We start from the raw sequence: 16,338 nt of genomic DNA, 5'->3' as shown, positions 1-16,338 counted from the left end.
GAAGCAGTTTCCACCTAGGTATACCGATCACTTGACCTTACTGAATAATTAACTTTCTAATAGCTCCGAACCCTCTATCGGAATAATACACTTGTTTGAAGGACACCATTTCTTTCACCAAGATAGACACAAGGGGTGTGTGGACCGTTCTTGCAACTTATGTATAGAAGTTGAAGGAAATAGAATAAAACATAGACAACCAATAAACACCTAAAAATGTCTCCCTAAAACCAAACTCGATGATGAACAAACTTTCACTGCCATTATTGGCCGGGTTGAGTATTTGATCTCGGGAGTGCTTAAAACCCATATAGATCTCTCAAGTATCACCATATATAAGAGTCTCGCATTGGTTGAAAAGAAGAGAGTTAATCATTTTATAAGGCTAAGGGGTTACTCCTCCTATTGCCATATGGTTTTGGGCCTCCTTTGCCTTGTGACGTAAAGTTTCTCTAGGTTGTTGGTGGCAAGAAGAAGAAACAAAATTAGAGGTCATTGGTGACAAGAGCATCAACAAAAAACTAAAAGAATATTTTGAGAAGATAACTTAAAGTTCAAGATTTTTCTGATTTAGGGGAATGTTGAAAATCAGTTAATCTAGAAATATCTTGTATGAGTCTATGATAAATATCTATCAAATTAGGAAGTCCTAGATAAATATTAACCTAGAATGTTCTAGATAGAAGTAGAAAGATGTAGTAGTAAGCTTTGTAGTATGTAAGTGGAAGCAAGAACCGACATACACTACTACTATAAATACTAGGACTTGCCATGCAAATGTAGGCACACCCATGTAATAAAGCCCTTATATTTTCAACACTCCCCCTTAATCTAAAAAATCTTGAACTCTATTTTTTTTTTTCCAAGTAAGATTGGATGATTAGACTTAGTTAATTTTGCAAGTTTAGCCATAAATGGTATTAGATGGTTAATATCGTTATTAAGTCCTTATTAGATGGCTAATAACAATATTAAGTCCTTAAGTCACCAAAATTCAATAAGTTAGTAATCGTGCCAATTATAGTGGCTTTGATGTAGTAATTATAATTAGCAACCTTTTGTTCAACGGGTAGTAATATTCAAAGGGCCCTATTTTAGGGTAGTAATCAACAAATTTTCTTTAATTTATATATTAATTAGTTATGACACAAATTAAATCAACTAATACTTTGAACCCACAACCTCTTATAAAAAAGATGGTTATTTAACCATCAAAGTCAATTATCTACCATATACATAATATGTAAAAATATATATATATATAAGTGCAAACTACAAGGTATAATTTTTTTTTAAAAAAAGGTACTCAAATAATAACTCAATTTTTGTTTGACGATCACAATTTCAATTTTGAAAAACCTTTAAAAAAGTTTATCGATTAAACGTTTTCAAAAGTAGCAACCCTGGGCAACGCCTGAACTATTTTACTAGTTTTTTTTAATTAAAAAAGGGGAATTGGAATTTAACAAATCCAAACTCTTTCACATGTCATCAATAAACAATATATTTATTGTAAGAAAAAGAAATATTTTTTAATTGTTTTTTTTAAAGGAAATCAAAAGAAATGGTATTTTACATTTATTGATAACTTAGTTCTCCCATTTCCTACTATATATAAACAAGCTAACTTAACATTGGTAAAAGGTGTTAATGAGACTTTTCATCAAGGTGTTGATCCCGAACACTAGAAAAGTTGGGTTGGAGTGAAACTGAAGTTAATGGAGAAATTTTAGAAAAAACCATTATTAGGTCCTGAAATGGAAGTGGTGGAATCAATAAACCACAACATTATGACGTATTTTGAATCTTGGAACGATGCATGTGCAAAGAATATTTATATGATAACAAAGGATTTACCTTATGTGAAACTGAAGGGTATTTTGGGAGACATGGATCCATCAAATGATAGAAGAATCCAGAATATATGTAGATAGTTTCTAAGTGCTCTTGGTTATCTTCACAACCCTAATCTGCTGTCATACATCGCTTTATTTGTTGCGAAAAAATTTATGTGGATGAAGCTTCGTCAAGGGTAAAGATTGAGGACTTAGCATTTTCTTTATTAGCTAAAAAGCAGGTAGCTAGGGGGTTTATTCGGGTGTTGCATACTATATGGCACCTGAGATTCAGACATGCCCTTATGATCAGATTAACATATACGCTTTTGGTATTTGTAATTGTGTATGTTGAAAATGATAACAAAGGAAAAACCTTACAAAGAATGCACGAATCTTGATGATGTTCGTATGAAAGTAAGTTTGTATGAACTTCTTGCAGCACTAAACAAGGTTACTGATCTTGAAGCTAGAGTGTTGATTACAAGGTGTGTAACACTCACAAATACAAGATCAAGTGCTAGAGAACTCTTGCATGATCCATATTTCATCCCAAGAGATTTTAGGTTGAGAGGTATCACAAGTGACAACTAAAAATTACACATGGAATTATACACTGATAATGCAGTTGCTTTTGAATTTGAGTATTCATTTTTTGGTTATTTGATTTAGGCCATTATGAAAACAGTTGAAACAAAAAAGTCTTTGTCAAATGCAGATTTTAAACAGGTTTACCAAATCATGGTAAAACTGATTACAATTCTGATATCCTTTGATGGTCCGCGGAATTTATGGATTGAGATTTGAGATACTCCGTATCAAGTGAAAGGCATTGGTTGAAACCAATTTTTTAAGTGAACATTGTTCAGTTGTCTAAAGCTGGTTGGGTTCCTTAGGGAAGCTGTCGTTAAGTCCGCATGAGCATACAATAGTATATCTTTTATTTGAAGTATGTTAGTTATATAGTTTAGTGGTCAATAAACAAAACTATATGATTACTCAAATTTATTAAATGAATGTTAAGGTTGTATCGACTATTAATCATGGTGTGTGTAGGGGAAGGGGGATTTCTGATTTCTTTCGTTTTTGTAATCCATTTTCATCACTTGTATCAAGTGTTTGACATGAATAAAAGAATTTAATTTGTTGATTTTTTTCGTTTGATTATCATTGCTGGTAAAGTGTCAAGATTGATTAACCTTGTGAATTGGTGACTAATTTAGGACTAATTAAGAATTATATTTATTGCTAACATGCTATTATTTAGTTAGCAGAAACTAAAGATCATATGACCACATTATTGTGTCTCTAAATTGCTTTATTTAGTAGTTTACTTAATAAAGTTTGACTTGTCCTGCTATGATAAGTGGATATTTAATGACTAGGATTTAATTTAATCATGTGCTTACATTACAATAATTAAATAGAGATGAGAAATCATAGAGATATGCTTTTGTTACACAAAAGATGCTTATGAAAAATTAAATCGAATTATGTAGTACATAACTGCAATCTTACTAACATAATGTTCCTTTTTCCAAATCAAACACTTACAAGTTACAACTGACAATGAACATAATGAAACTAATATCTTGGTAGACTACCAAAACTCAGGCAATTGAAGCAAACATATATACTTAATGAAGACTTAATGTGTCTCTAAGTCACATTAGTACACTAACATAGAAGTATATTTTCATACTAAACTACCAAAGAGTAAAATTATTGATCTTAGAATTTGGTGTAGCAAAAGCATACTGACAACTTCCTGTTTCCTCTTCTTTGATTATCATCAGACCTTCCACGCAGCATCTATTTTTTCCCTGTATCTAGGTTATGTTGGCTTTTGTTCAAGGGATTCCTTGGCTGATCTAGACCACTATTTGATTTCTCACATGTACTTAGACCATTATCGTGTTTCCTCGGAAAATAAGTCCTGCAGATACCAATCTTCCAAAGAAATTAAAGGGATGTTACTGTCATGAGGTTCAAGCTGAAATTCTGTTATGAGTTGTTCCATAATCTCATAAACCAGTACGATTACTTCAACAAATGAGTTAATTTATGTTGTCATGTTCTCCATGATATCAGAAATTGTATCAAATCCAAGTAAGAACACAAAACTTAATGTTCTAACCATATCATTGCCATCAATAACAATAATTCTCAAAGTAATAAATATCAATATGTTGTCTGACACTACCCAAGTAACCTAAATTTCTTATCTATAGATAAGACATTTAGGTTACGGGAGAATAAGACTATGTATTGATATCTATTACTCTTAGGATTATTGTTTATGGCAAGTATAAGTTCAAAATGATAAATTTTGAGTTCTTACTAGGAGTTGATATTGTTCCATATCATGGAGAGGTATATAGTAGAATTTGGCTTGTCTGCTGAAATAGTCACACTGGTTACTTAGAGGAACAACTCATAACAGAATTTTAGCATGAACTTCATGATTGTAACACACCTTCTATTGCTCTGGAAGATTGGCGTCTGCAGCATTTATTTTCTAAGGAACAGCAGAGGCAACATGGAAAATCACATCAGAGGATAATAGAGATTCAAATTCTGAGGAACAGCAAGTCGACAACACAGAAGGTCTGGGGATATTAGAAGAAAAGGCAATAATAGGATGAGGAAGTACTAATGTAGGTTTGATATGCATTTGCAAATACGTATCAAACTTTAAAATATTGAAAAATATTGTAAAGCACATGGGGGTGAGAGAAGAAGAAGAGAGATAGGCACGTGGGACCAGTTTTAAAAATACCACTGAAAGCTTATATAATATCATTGGCTATGTAGTGATACTATTTTTACGCGTAATTAGTAACACTGAATGAATATACAATACCATTGAATGAATATATAGTACCACTGAATGTTTAATGATACTATTTGATCATCTAATGATACTATAAATCACCTAGTGGTACACTCTAAATCCAGCACATGGGGTTGAGAGAAAGTAGGAGAGAGATGGGTAAGTGGAGCCACTTTTAAATGTACCATTGAAAGCTTAGATAATATCATTGACTATGTAGTGATATTATATCTACATGTAGTGAGTATCACTAAATGAATATATAGTACCACTACATATATACATAGTACCACTAAATGTTCAATGATACTATTTGATCATCTAGTGATACAATTGATAACCCAATGGTACTACTCTAAATTCAGAAATGCATTTACGTGAAATGACCCCAATACCCCTTGTTATGTATTTACTCATACATCACAAACCTTTCTTTGGAAGGCCTCATAATAGGAAATGAAAGATGTCACCATGGTTTTGCTGCAGCAAAAACTAAGATCAATTTGATTCATTAGTATGAATATATATAGACCATTCAATGATATTTTTTTATGTTACACTAAAAAAAAGGGGACTATAATTTAACAAAGGCACTTAGATTCACTAATACATTAAAGTATAATTAATATTTTTTCTTTCTAGAAAAATACTTTTAATACATTCTGTTAAACACACTGAAGATACTGTGAGTCACAGCAAGCCACACATTACAGTCAGTCACAGCAAGGCAGCTTAGCAGGCCTCCTCATTCTGTTATATCTAATGATCTAGTCAGCATAGTTTGTTACAAAGCTCTCCAGCTCAGCAATTGTATTAGAAGTTTCTAGTCTTATCTTGTTGCTATGTAATAACAACATATATATATACTTATCCTACTATAATTGTTCATTCATTCAATTACATAGAAATGAAATCAATTTTTCTATTTTTCTCTCTAAATTCTGGAATTTATATTGATTGATTGTTCTTCATTTTTCTCTTTGTTTCTTCAATAATTTGATCCTATCAAATTGTAACAAGGTATCAGAGCCAGAAAAATTCATTTTCTAATTCATTTCTTCAAATTTTGTTGCTGCATTCAATCGGTTCTACGATTTCAGTAAGATCTTATGTTTACAACTTGTTTGTTTCCAGTTTTTCTTCATTCGGAGAGTGATGTAAGCTTGCCGCAGTGTTGAATTGTTGTTTGAGAATTGTTATTTTTGTTGATTTACTTCAATTCTTGAGTTTTTCTGAAATTTTTTGTTTGATTTCAAGTATTTGATTCTTGATAATGGCTGTACATAACGATACATTAAGTGATCCTGCATTAGATCCAACTTCACCTTATTATCTACATCCTAGTAATTCTCAGTATAAGATGGTTTCTAAGAAGTTTAATGGCAGTAGTTATAATGACTGGAAAAGGTCTGCCATAATTGGATTATTAGCTTAAAATAAGCTTGGATTCATTGGTGGTTCAATTGAGATACCAAATCTATCTAATTCTTCTTTGCATAAAGCTTGGTACAGATGTAATAGTACTCTTATTTCCTAGTTTATTCAAGTTCTTGATGTCACAATTGCTGGTAGTGTTATCTATTTTGATACTGCTAGAGAGATCTAGATAAACTTAGAAGAACAGTTTGGTTAAACCTCTGGTGCACAAATTTATTCTATACAGCAACAGTTGGCTGATATTCATCAAGGTTCTGAGAACATTTCTACTTTCTTTACTAAGATGAAGATGCTTTAGGATGAGTATGATGCACATAATCCTTTGCCTGTATGTACTTGTGCTAATTGTACATGCCAAATTACAAAGAAAATTCTAAAGGCTCAAGAAGATAAAAGGCTTACACAATTCTTAATGAAGCTCAGAGAAGAAATCAGTCAAGTCAGAGCTAATATGTTGATGATATATCCTCTTTCTACAATTTCTCATGCATATAGATTGTTAATGCAAGAAGAAAGACATAGAGAAGTGTACATTGCTTCTCATCCATCAGAGGGAATGGAATTTGCAATAGCAAACAAAAGAAGGTTCTATGAGTCTAACAATAAGCAGAAGAACAGGTTTGCTAGAGTTAATAATGCTGGAATGAATAAAGTTGGTGGCTCAAAACAATTTCAGCCATGGGATCAGTCACAAAGGAGACAATCCAACTATTTTTGTGATCATTGCTTGATCTCAAAACATTCTATTGAAAGATGCTGGAAGGTCAATGGTTGTCCAGCTCATTTCAAGGAAAATCGGAAAGGAAAAGGAGTTGCAACAGCAGTACATGGTGATCTTGATGAAGAGGAGTTTCAGAACAACACTAATGCTGCAAATACAACAACAATTTCTATTGAACAGTATAATCAACTTATTGATCTTCTGGACAAGAAATATGATTATGAGAAGACTAAAGTAGCTGCATTGGTAGCATGTACTTTCTGCCTTTTATCTTTTAGCACTTCTCAATGGATTATTGATAGTGGTGCAATTGATAATATGAGTCATGATCTTAGTCTTTTTCATGAGTATTCAAGTTTATATAATTGTGCAAGCAATATAACTATACCAGAAGGCAGAAAACTATCTGTTCAAAACAAAGGAACAATTAAGTTTGGTGACACACTTTTGCTGAAGGATGTGATGCATGTGCCTGAATTTCCATTTAATCTGATTTCAATTCCTGAATTGTGCAAAGACATGAATTGTGTGGCTTATTTCTCATGTGAGAAATGTTATATTCAGGGCCCTACTCTGACCAAGCCACTGCTGCTTGGTATATTAAGAGATGACTTGTTTTTCTTAGAGAAGTCTTTCTTTCAAGATATACAAGAGTCGAGTTATGCTGCAATTTATATTCAGTTAGGATCTTGTCTAAATTCTCATTGTATTAGTAATGTTCAGCTTTGGCATCTAAGATTAGGTCATATGCCTATAGCTCATTTGAATAAATTAAATCCAGATTTAGATACTAAAGATTATATGGTATCTTGTACTTGTTAGATTTGCCATTTTGCTAGGCAACATAGGTTATCTTTTGGTCATAGTTGTATTAAGACATCTAAGGTGTTTGACCTCCTATATTTAGATGTTTGGGGTCCAAATAAAGTGGCCACTCATAATGGTTGTAATATTTTCTTAACTATAGTGGATGATTTTACAAGATTTATTTGGATAAAAGTAGATCAGATGCTGTCCAAGTTCTTTGTGATTTTGCAGTGTTTATTGCAAATCAGTTTGGGGCTAAAATCAAGAGTTTAAGGACTGATAATGCACCAGAATTATGTGAGGTTGATATGAAGAAATTCTATGCTAAGGAAGGGATTTTTCATCAATCTAGCTGCATTGAAACTCCACAGCAAAATGGAGTTGTTGAAAGAAAGCATAAACACCTATTGGAAACAATAAGAGCTCTCTACTTTCAGTCCAAAGTGCGAGCATGGTTTTGTGGTGAATGTGTCATGACTGCAGCTCACTTAATTAACAAAATTCTCTTTTAATGATGCTCATGCTATACAGTCCTTAAAAGCTTATTATTTGCATCAAGTCTTTACAATCAAAGATTTAGGATAGCTGAGCTATTTTTTGGGTATAAGGATTGGTTATCTTGATAATGGGATCTCAATGACTCAAAATAAGTTTACTAAAGATCTCTTGAAGGATTCTGGTTTTAGTGATTTCAAGCTAGTTGTTACTCCTTTGCCTTTGAATCTGAAGTTGAAAGCTGCAAATGATAACTTTCTAGATGAATCTGAATACTACCTCCGTTAACAGTTATTTGCAACATTTGCCATTTTAGGTCGCTATCTATTATGTGCAACATTTTTTTTCTTTCCACTTTTAGTAACTTTTTGCCAATTAAATGACCATATTACCCTTACTTAAACAACTTAGGCATCTAATTAAATCACTAACTTGATTTAACTTTTTACCTAGTGAATCTCATTATTGTAATCATTTTCACCAAAAATCATTCATCTGCCTCACCAAAAATCTCCATCAGAATAATTCATCACCCTCACTGACGAGGGGAAAACTAGGTCGTTATCTAATCTTCCCTCGGTCAAACTAAATTTATAAACACTTAACAAACCTAAATACGAGTATAGAGGCAAGTCAAGGGTCGAACCCAAAGGAACGGTAATGTTCAAGCACTCTCAATTATGTGCCTAAGCTAGGTCGAAATAGAAGGTAAGATGTAATACTAACAACTAACAAAACAAGTAACCAAGGAAATAAAACACTAGGAACGGGGATCAACAAGTAATCATGTCAATAGCAACAACTTGGGAAGATCATGCCAATCAAAGGTTGTGAAGACTAATGTTAAGAGCAATAAATTGGAATCAAAGAGCTATCTCCTAATTGTTGAGCTAGGGTTCACTATGAATAACAAACTAAGAGAATCACAATCAAAACCAATCAATAATTGCAATTCCTAAATCAATTGGTCGTGTCATTAGCAATTACAATGCAATCTAGCATAATTCTCACGGCCTAAGCGAATTACACACATGCAAACCTTCATTAATCACTTTAATCTCAACAATCAATCAACACAATTCCCAAATTAATCACAATCAATCAATCATACAAGTTTCACCCAATTCCTAGCCAAACAACTATTCAAGAATCATCATCTATCAACTAACAACTAAGGAAATCAAGAATCAACAATATATGGAGAACAATTACACTAATCATGCATAAAAAACATGAAATTAAACAAAGAAATGAGGTGAGATAGAGTTAGGAATGCTCATTGATATAATAGAGAAGATCTTCAACACAGTTGTCACCCCTGTATCTTCAATCTCTCAATCACCATTGAAATCCCTCACTTTCTCTCTCTCTAAAACTACTCCTAATCTACAGAGAGAGACTCCTATACTAGCCTAATCCTCCTTAGAGGAGAGAGAAACTATTCTAAAACTAAAGAATTACATGTATGAATACTAAAGAAAAGCCGTACAATATATAAACAAACGGAGAAAATAAATGAAATTGCAAATAAATTAAAACCTAGAAAGTCGCGCTCGCGGAGAACTCGGCCGCGCCCACGGAGGAGGGCACCCCCAAGCCCGCGCCCGCGGTCAGACCGCGGCTACTTATTGCTCAAAAGTGGCAGTTTTGGGCTGCAGCCACCCGCGCCCGTGGCCAGCCAGCGTGTGGCTACTGGCTGGGCTACTATATGCTGGCTGCTTGGTGGTGCGGCCTTGGTGTGTGGCTGCTCGGGGCTGCTACTTTGGGGCAGCTTGCTCGGGGAGGCTTCAAGGCACTCGTGTTGCGAAGCTTGCTTGGTTGTCTTGACTTGCATGCTTGACTTCCCTAACTTGGGTCCGTTAACTTCCTTGAATGCACTTGAGTTCCCTCCTTGATTATTAAATCTCTGGAAACTCGACATACACCTACAAAACAAGTCAAATAAATGGAGAAGCGAGAGAAATAGCCGAGAAATGAATAAAATAATAAGAAAACCATTAAAAGCACGCATTTCTCTAAACTTACACGCAAACACGCAAATCAAGCAGTGTTCCCTAAAAACACGACATAAAAGACTAAAAACGAGCATAAAATATAAAAAAAAACCTAGCCTAAGAGTGCCATAAATGGCACGCATCATTCACCCATCTTCAATTTCATCAAAATCATTCATCTTCATCAAAATCATTCATCTCCCTCACCATTCAATTTCATCAAAATCATTCATCTTCTCTTGCAATTTGGGTTCGTGTGGTCGTGGGTTCAAATTCGTGGGGGTGGTTTTAGATCTGGTTTCATGTTGGTGGCTTAATTGGGAGTAAATTCAATTCGTGGTGGTTTCAATTTAATTGAATTTCGTGGTGGTTTCTTGGGTCATGGTGGTTTTGTCTTGTTTGTGGTGGTTATGGGTGGGTTCGTGGAGGTTTTCTAGGTTTTTATGTGTTCGTGGTGGTTTGTTGGGTTTGTGCTTGGGTTTTGGTGATTCTAGCTAGTTTGTGGTAGGGTTTTGGCAGTTTGGGTTATAAGTGTCGGTGGTTCTGGTGGTTGTCGGTGGTGGTCTAGTGGTTGTCAGTAATGGTTCTGGTTATGGGTTTATGTTGTTATGGGTTTTTGTTTATAATTTTTTTTAGGTAGGATTAATAGTTAACCAAGTGTCCTTAGTTTTTAATAATCATCCTTTAAAAGTTTTGCCTAGGAGTCCGTGCTACCCCCCTTTGGTGCAAATAACTATTAACAGAGGTAGTATTATAGAAGAATGGTGGGGAAGTTGAATTTCTTGACCTATACTAGGCCTGACTTATCTTATACTAGGTAACATCTAAGTCAGTTTCTTTAGTCTCCTGGTTCTACACACTTACAGGCTCTTATCATACTCTGAGGTATGTTGCCTGCGCAGCTGGTAAAGGGATCCCGCTCAATGGATCAGCAAAGCCTGTTCTACAAGCTTACTTAGAATATGATTGGGGATCTTGTTTGGACAGCAGAAAATCCATTTCTAGTTATGTTATGATGTTGGGTTCTTCTCCATTAAGTTAGAAGTCTAGGAAACAACCAACAGTTTCAAAATCTTCTAGTGAGGCTGAATATAGGGCCTTAGCTTCAGCAGCTAGTGAGATTACTTGGCTTGTTAATTTGCTGGAAGAATTAGGTTTGGATAAACTTAGGCCTATCACTCTTCACTGTGATAATCAAAGCTCTATTTACATTGCTAAGAACCCGATTTTCCATGAAAGGACCAAGCATATAGAGATTGATTGTCATTTCACTAGAGACAAGGTTTTGGAAGGGTTGATCTAACTGAGCTACCTACCTACTACTGATCAGTTAGTTGATGTATTTACAAAGATTCTACCCTCTGCACACAACATGAGTTTCTTATTTCCAAACTTGGTATGATTGATACCATCCCAAGTTTGAGGGAGGATGTTAAGCACACTGAAGATATTGTGAGTCACAACAAGCCACACATTATAGTCAGTCACAACATGGAAGCTTAGTAGGGCTCCTTATTCTGTTATATCAGAATGATCTAGTCAGCATAGTTTGTTTCAAGGCTCTCCAACTCAACAATTGTACTAGAAGTTTCTAGTCTTATCTTGTTTCTATGTAATAACAACATTGATAAGTCATGTATTGTACGTGTTTTTAGAGTTTGTTTAGTTAGTTTTCGAGTCTAGATTAGTTGTTCATAGCTTATTTTGGCTTAATTTTGTTTAGTTGTGATCATATGATGGTTCTATGGGTATATTCATTGTTTTTTGATGTATTTCAGTAACTAATGAGGCTATATAAAGGTATTACGAAGTTGCAAATCTTGATCATAGATTGCAATTCACTTTAAAGGCTAATGTTTGATGTTGAAGTGAAAAGAAGCTAAATATCAGCTAGACACGCCCATGTCACTTAGAGACATGGGCATGTCAGTGTGTTTTGAGAAGGCATAAAGTTGGAAGTTGAAGTTTCATCTAAGGCACGCCCATGTCCATTTGAGGCACGCCCATGTCGAGTCGAGTGTTTTAAACTAGCAGCTACATGCTAAGGAAAGCATGGCCGTGTTGAATGCGGGCATGCCCATGCCTCGTCAAGTAAAATTGGCCCAGCAAGACACGCCCATGTCAGAATTTGACATGCCCATGTCTCACTGGAGATTAAAGAAAAATCGATTTTTGACTTTAGGCACGAGCATGTCTTGTGTGACACGCCCATGCCTAGACAAATTTGGTCGGTTTTAATCCGATTTCTTTCCTTATTCTATCCTATCTTTTAGCCTTCTTATAAATACTCTTTAGCATTATAATTTCATTATCAACCATCTTAGAACCCTAGTTTTCTTTCTAGACTTTATTTTCATTGTAATTCAAGATTATGCACTCAAGTTTCTGCTTTTATTTCTCATAATTAAATATTTAGTATTTTCTTATTCTTTTTAATTCCTTTTACTATTAATTATGTTTAATTTAATTCTTGTTATTGTTTTTATCAATATGAGTGAGTAGTTTCCTTATTCCAAGATCTAGCGGAACCCGAATATGATTGATGCATGATTTAATACTGTAAATTCTCTAATGATAATTGCAATTAATATGCTTAATTGATTGTGCTCATGCCAATACTAGATTAGGGATAATTAGTATTGTTATTAATCCCTTGTTTAATCGCAACGGGAGTTGGGTTTTAACGGGTTTGAAAAAATCAATTAAGGCTTTAAAGTTCATCACGGGAGTAGTTGAATGGAAGATTAGGAAGTGAGAGTAATGTGCTCAAAGTCTTTAATTTACATGATTCCACATAAGTAGGCTTGATTGTGATTAGGGAAGCCATTGATAACTCGAGAGAGACCATTGGTACTATAGAGGGATTACTTTTCCTCATTAATCAATTGAATTATATGTTAGGGATAGAACGACTATTGCATTAATTGTATTCGTGTTGATGCTTGATCTTGGATGTTTTTAGCATTGATTTGTTACATTACTTAGATTTAATCGTTTCAATTAGTTCCTTAGTTATTCATTCTCACTTATTTGATTTGGTTACTTGCTTAGTAGTTACTTGAGTCTAGTTAATTAGTTGAACCATAGTCTCTTGGGATCCGACCCTTACTTGCCCGTCTACATAGTAGTGGTCTTGTTAGGTTATTTTTGTTAGGTACGCAACAATCCTATCAAATTTTGGTGCCATTTCCGGGGACTAACGGTTTCACTCTAGTTATTTGTGATTCATTTTTACTAAGAATATATTTTGTTGCTTCGGCTATTGTTCCTTATGTCTTTGATCTCTCGTTTTAGTTTCTTTGTTGCATGCAAACTCAAAGTTCAGGTTCAGATGATTTAACACCTTTTGATTCTGAGATCGAAGCTACTGCAAGAAGACAAAGAGGTAGAAGGAGGAAAAATCAAAATACAAGAAACATGGTTGACCCGGGAACAAAATCTCTTTTGGAGTATGGTATTCCGGATACAACAACCGGATTCCTCTCTATTATTGTTAGACCGCCTGTCACCGCTCAGAGTTTTGAGTTGAAACCCCAATTCATATAGTTCATCTCCAATGATTCTTTTGCGGGTTCATCGAATGATTGCTTTGTGACTCACATTGATAGTTTTTTGGAGAAGTGTGACACCATGAAGCTCAATGGTGTCATTGATGATGCTATTAGACTACGCCTTTTCCCTTTTTCACTACGCGATAGAGCAAGGGGTGGTTACGAGATGAAGGTATTGGTTCCTTCGATACATGGGACAAGCTTGCTAAGGCCTTCCTAGTTGAATTCTTGGGGCAAGAGAAAACCGCAAAATTAAGGAACGAGTTATCTACCTTCCATCAATTTAATGACGAATCCCTATATGAGGCATGGAGAAGGTTTAAGCGGTTGCAGAGACAATGCCCTCACCATGGTATTCCAGAGTGGATGTTGATCCAAATGTTCTATAATGGTTTAACCCATGAGTTTCGCATATACATTGATGCTGCGTCTGGAGGTTTTATCATGACGAAGAACCCAATCGATGCGAAGGATTTGATTGAGAAGATGGCGGCTAATGATAATTACCATCCAAGGGGACGAAATGCTATCAACATAGGTAATAAACATGATGTTGATGCTCTGACCATGTTGACTAGTTCTGTGGAGGCACTAACTCATAAAGTTAATCAACTTCAAGCTGAGTGCCCTCGACCCTCGATGGAAACTTGTCAGATGTGTGGATTGCAAGGCCATACTGTGCGGGAGTGTCAACCCAATTATGATGGAATGACAATTGAGCAAGCTAATGCTTTCTATACCACGAACTCCATAAGGCCATTTGATAAAGGGTGGAGAAATCATCAAGGGTTCTCATACAAGAACACTCAAGCTATAGCGAATCCTCCACCACCACTAGCTTTTCAAGCAATGGCACCTTTCAATAATCATCCCATGCACCAACCACCACCTCAATCATCAAATCTTGAATCCATGATTGGGACTTTTGCTACTTCCCAACATCAACAACAAGAGCTTATATCAAAACAATTTGAGTTACAAGCAAAGCAGAATGAATATTTTGAAAATTTGATCCAGCTTCTTGTTGCTCAAAATAAGAGGATAGAAACTCATCTTTCTCAACTATCACAGCAAGTGATTCATCTATCAACTCTGTAAGATCAAGCAAAAGTTCAAACGAAACAATGCAATGCAATTTTCGTGAAGATAGATGAATTGACTACAGGGGGATTAAAGGAGAAAGTGTGCAATATGGAGTCAAAAACAGAAATGCGTGAGAATGAAGGTCCCAAATATGTTTCTCCACAAGCCTATGAGGAACCGATGCCTTTCCCGCAAAGGTTATCAAAAGTCGTGCTTGATAAGCATTTTGGGAAGTATTCGGAGACTCTTAAAAAGGTATATGCTACTATCCCTTTTTCTGATTTTGTAATTCAAATGCCTCAATTTGCAAAATTTGTGAAAGGAATTCTAGATCATAATCATAAAGATGAGGAACTAGAAAATGTAGTAGTAAAGGAGAAAAGCTCTAATATTTTACATAAGAGCCTACCACCTAAGTTGAATGACCCTGGTAGTTTTACTATTCCTTGCAAGATAAACAAAACATCTTTTGATAGGGTCTTGTGTGATGTAGGTGCTAGTGTTAATTTAATTCCTTCTTCTTTGTATGAAAAATTAGGTTTGAAAAAGCTTAAACCCTCCCCCATATCTCTTCAAATGGCTGATAGAACTATTAGACTCCCTAAAGGTGTAGTTGAAGATGTATTAGTTGGGATTGGTGAACTTGTTTTTCCTATCGACTTTGTTGTAGTGGATATGAAAGAAGACCTAAAGATCCCACTTATCTTTGATCGTCCTTTTCTTGCTACAAGTCAAGCTTTAATAGATGTTCCTAAAGGACAAGTGACCATAAGGGCTCAAGATAAACAAGTTGTGTTTAAGCTTTTTAATGACCACAATTTTACTCTTGATGGTGGTACTTGTTTTAGAATTGATGCTACTAACCCTTTGGTTGATAAGTGTGTCTCTAATAGAAATCCTGTGAGCAAAAAGGACAATATTCCACCACATGATGGATTAAGTTACATGAAGGTCAATTCGGATACAAGGCTCATCAACTGTAATTTGAAAGAGTCGTTTGGAGGTGTATAATTAATGAACAGTACCATGGAGTATCTTCCGTGTGTGGTGACCCAGGTTTAGCTACTAAAGAAGGGTCGAGCTAAAGACCTTAAACAAGTGCTAAATGGGAGGCAACCCATTCCCTTTTTTTTGTTTTATTTTCCCTTTATTTTTCTTTTTCTTGTTTTTGTTTTTTTAGTGTCTTGGGGATATAATACAACATTATTTTGACGGCGGTCCCAGCTCCGCCCTTAGGTATGATCCCTCCTCTACCAGTAGGGCCTAGTTTTTTCTTTTTCCCTTGCTTGTTCTTATTCGATATATGTTCACATTGAGGACAATGTGAAGTTTAGCTTGGGGAAGAGATTACTTTTTGTTTTGGGTTGTTTATTTAGCGTCTTTATACGACTATGCCTCGATTATGATATGTAATATATGTGTGATTTTAAAAATTGAAAAACTTGTTTTTGAAAACCCATTCACTGATTGGCTTGGAATTGAACTTGTTTGTGGCTAGAATGGTCTCCCCGCTCGACTAATATGGATAGCTTGAGTACCTATGTGAGACTTTTGAGCCATTGTTGACTGGTACATCTTATTT

General features: G+C 35.0%; 1 protein-coding gene and 1 non-coding gene across 2 annotated transcripts; one reads left to right on the top strand and one right to left on the bottom strand.

Moving 5' to 3' along the window:
• Window positions 1-13,922: 13,922 nt before the first annotated feature.
• LOC145641414 (small nucleolar RNA R71) lies at window positions 13,923-14,029 on the bottom strand. The gene has a single exon (XR_014115441.1). It is a non-coding gene; the product is annotated as a small nucleolar RNA R71 (small nucleolar RNA).
• Window positions 14,030-14,882: 853 nt separating this feature from the next.
• Window positions 14,883-15,767, top strand: LOC145640409 (uncharacterized). The gene has a single exon (XM_081691693.1). It carries the CDS (start codon window positions 14,883-14,885, stop codon window positions 15,765-15,767), a length of 885 nt encoding a protein of 294 aa, XP_081547819.1.
• The last annotated feature ends 571 nt before the right edge of the window (window positions 15,768-16,338 follow it).

The sequence above is a fragment of the Chenopodium album genome, chromosome 7, assembly GCF_948465745.1.
Source record: "Chenopodium album chromosome 7, dcCheAlbu1.1, whole genome shotgun sequence".
NCBI classification, from domain to species: Eukaryota; Viridiplantae; Streptophyta; class Magnoliopsida; order Caryophyllales; family Amaranthaceae; genus Chenopodium; species Chenopodium album.
This window is presented reverse-complemented; position numbering and strand designations above follow the sequence as displayed.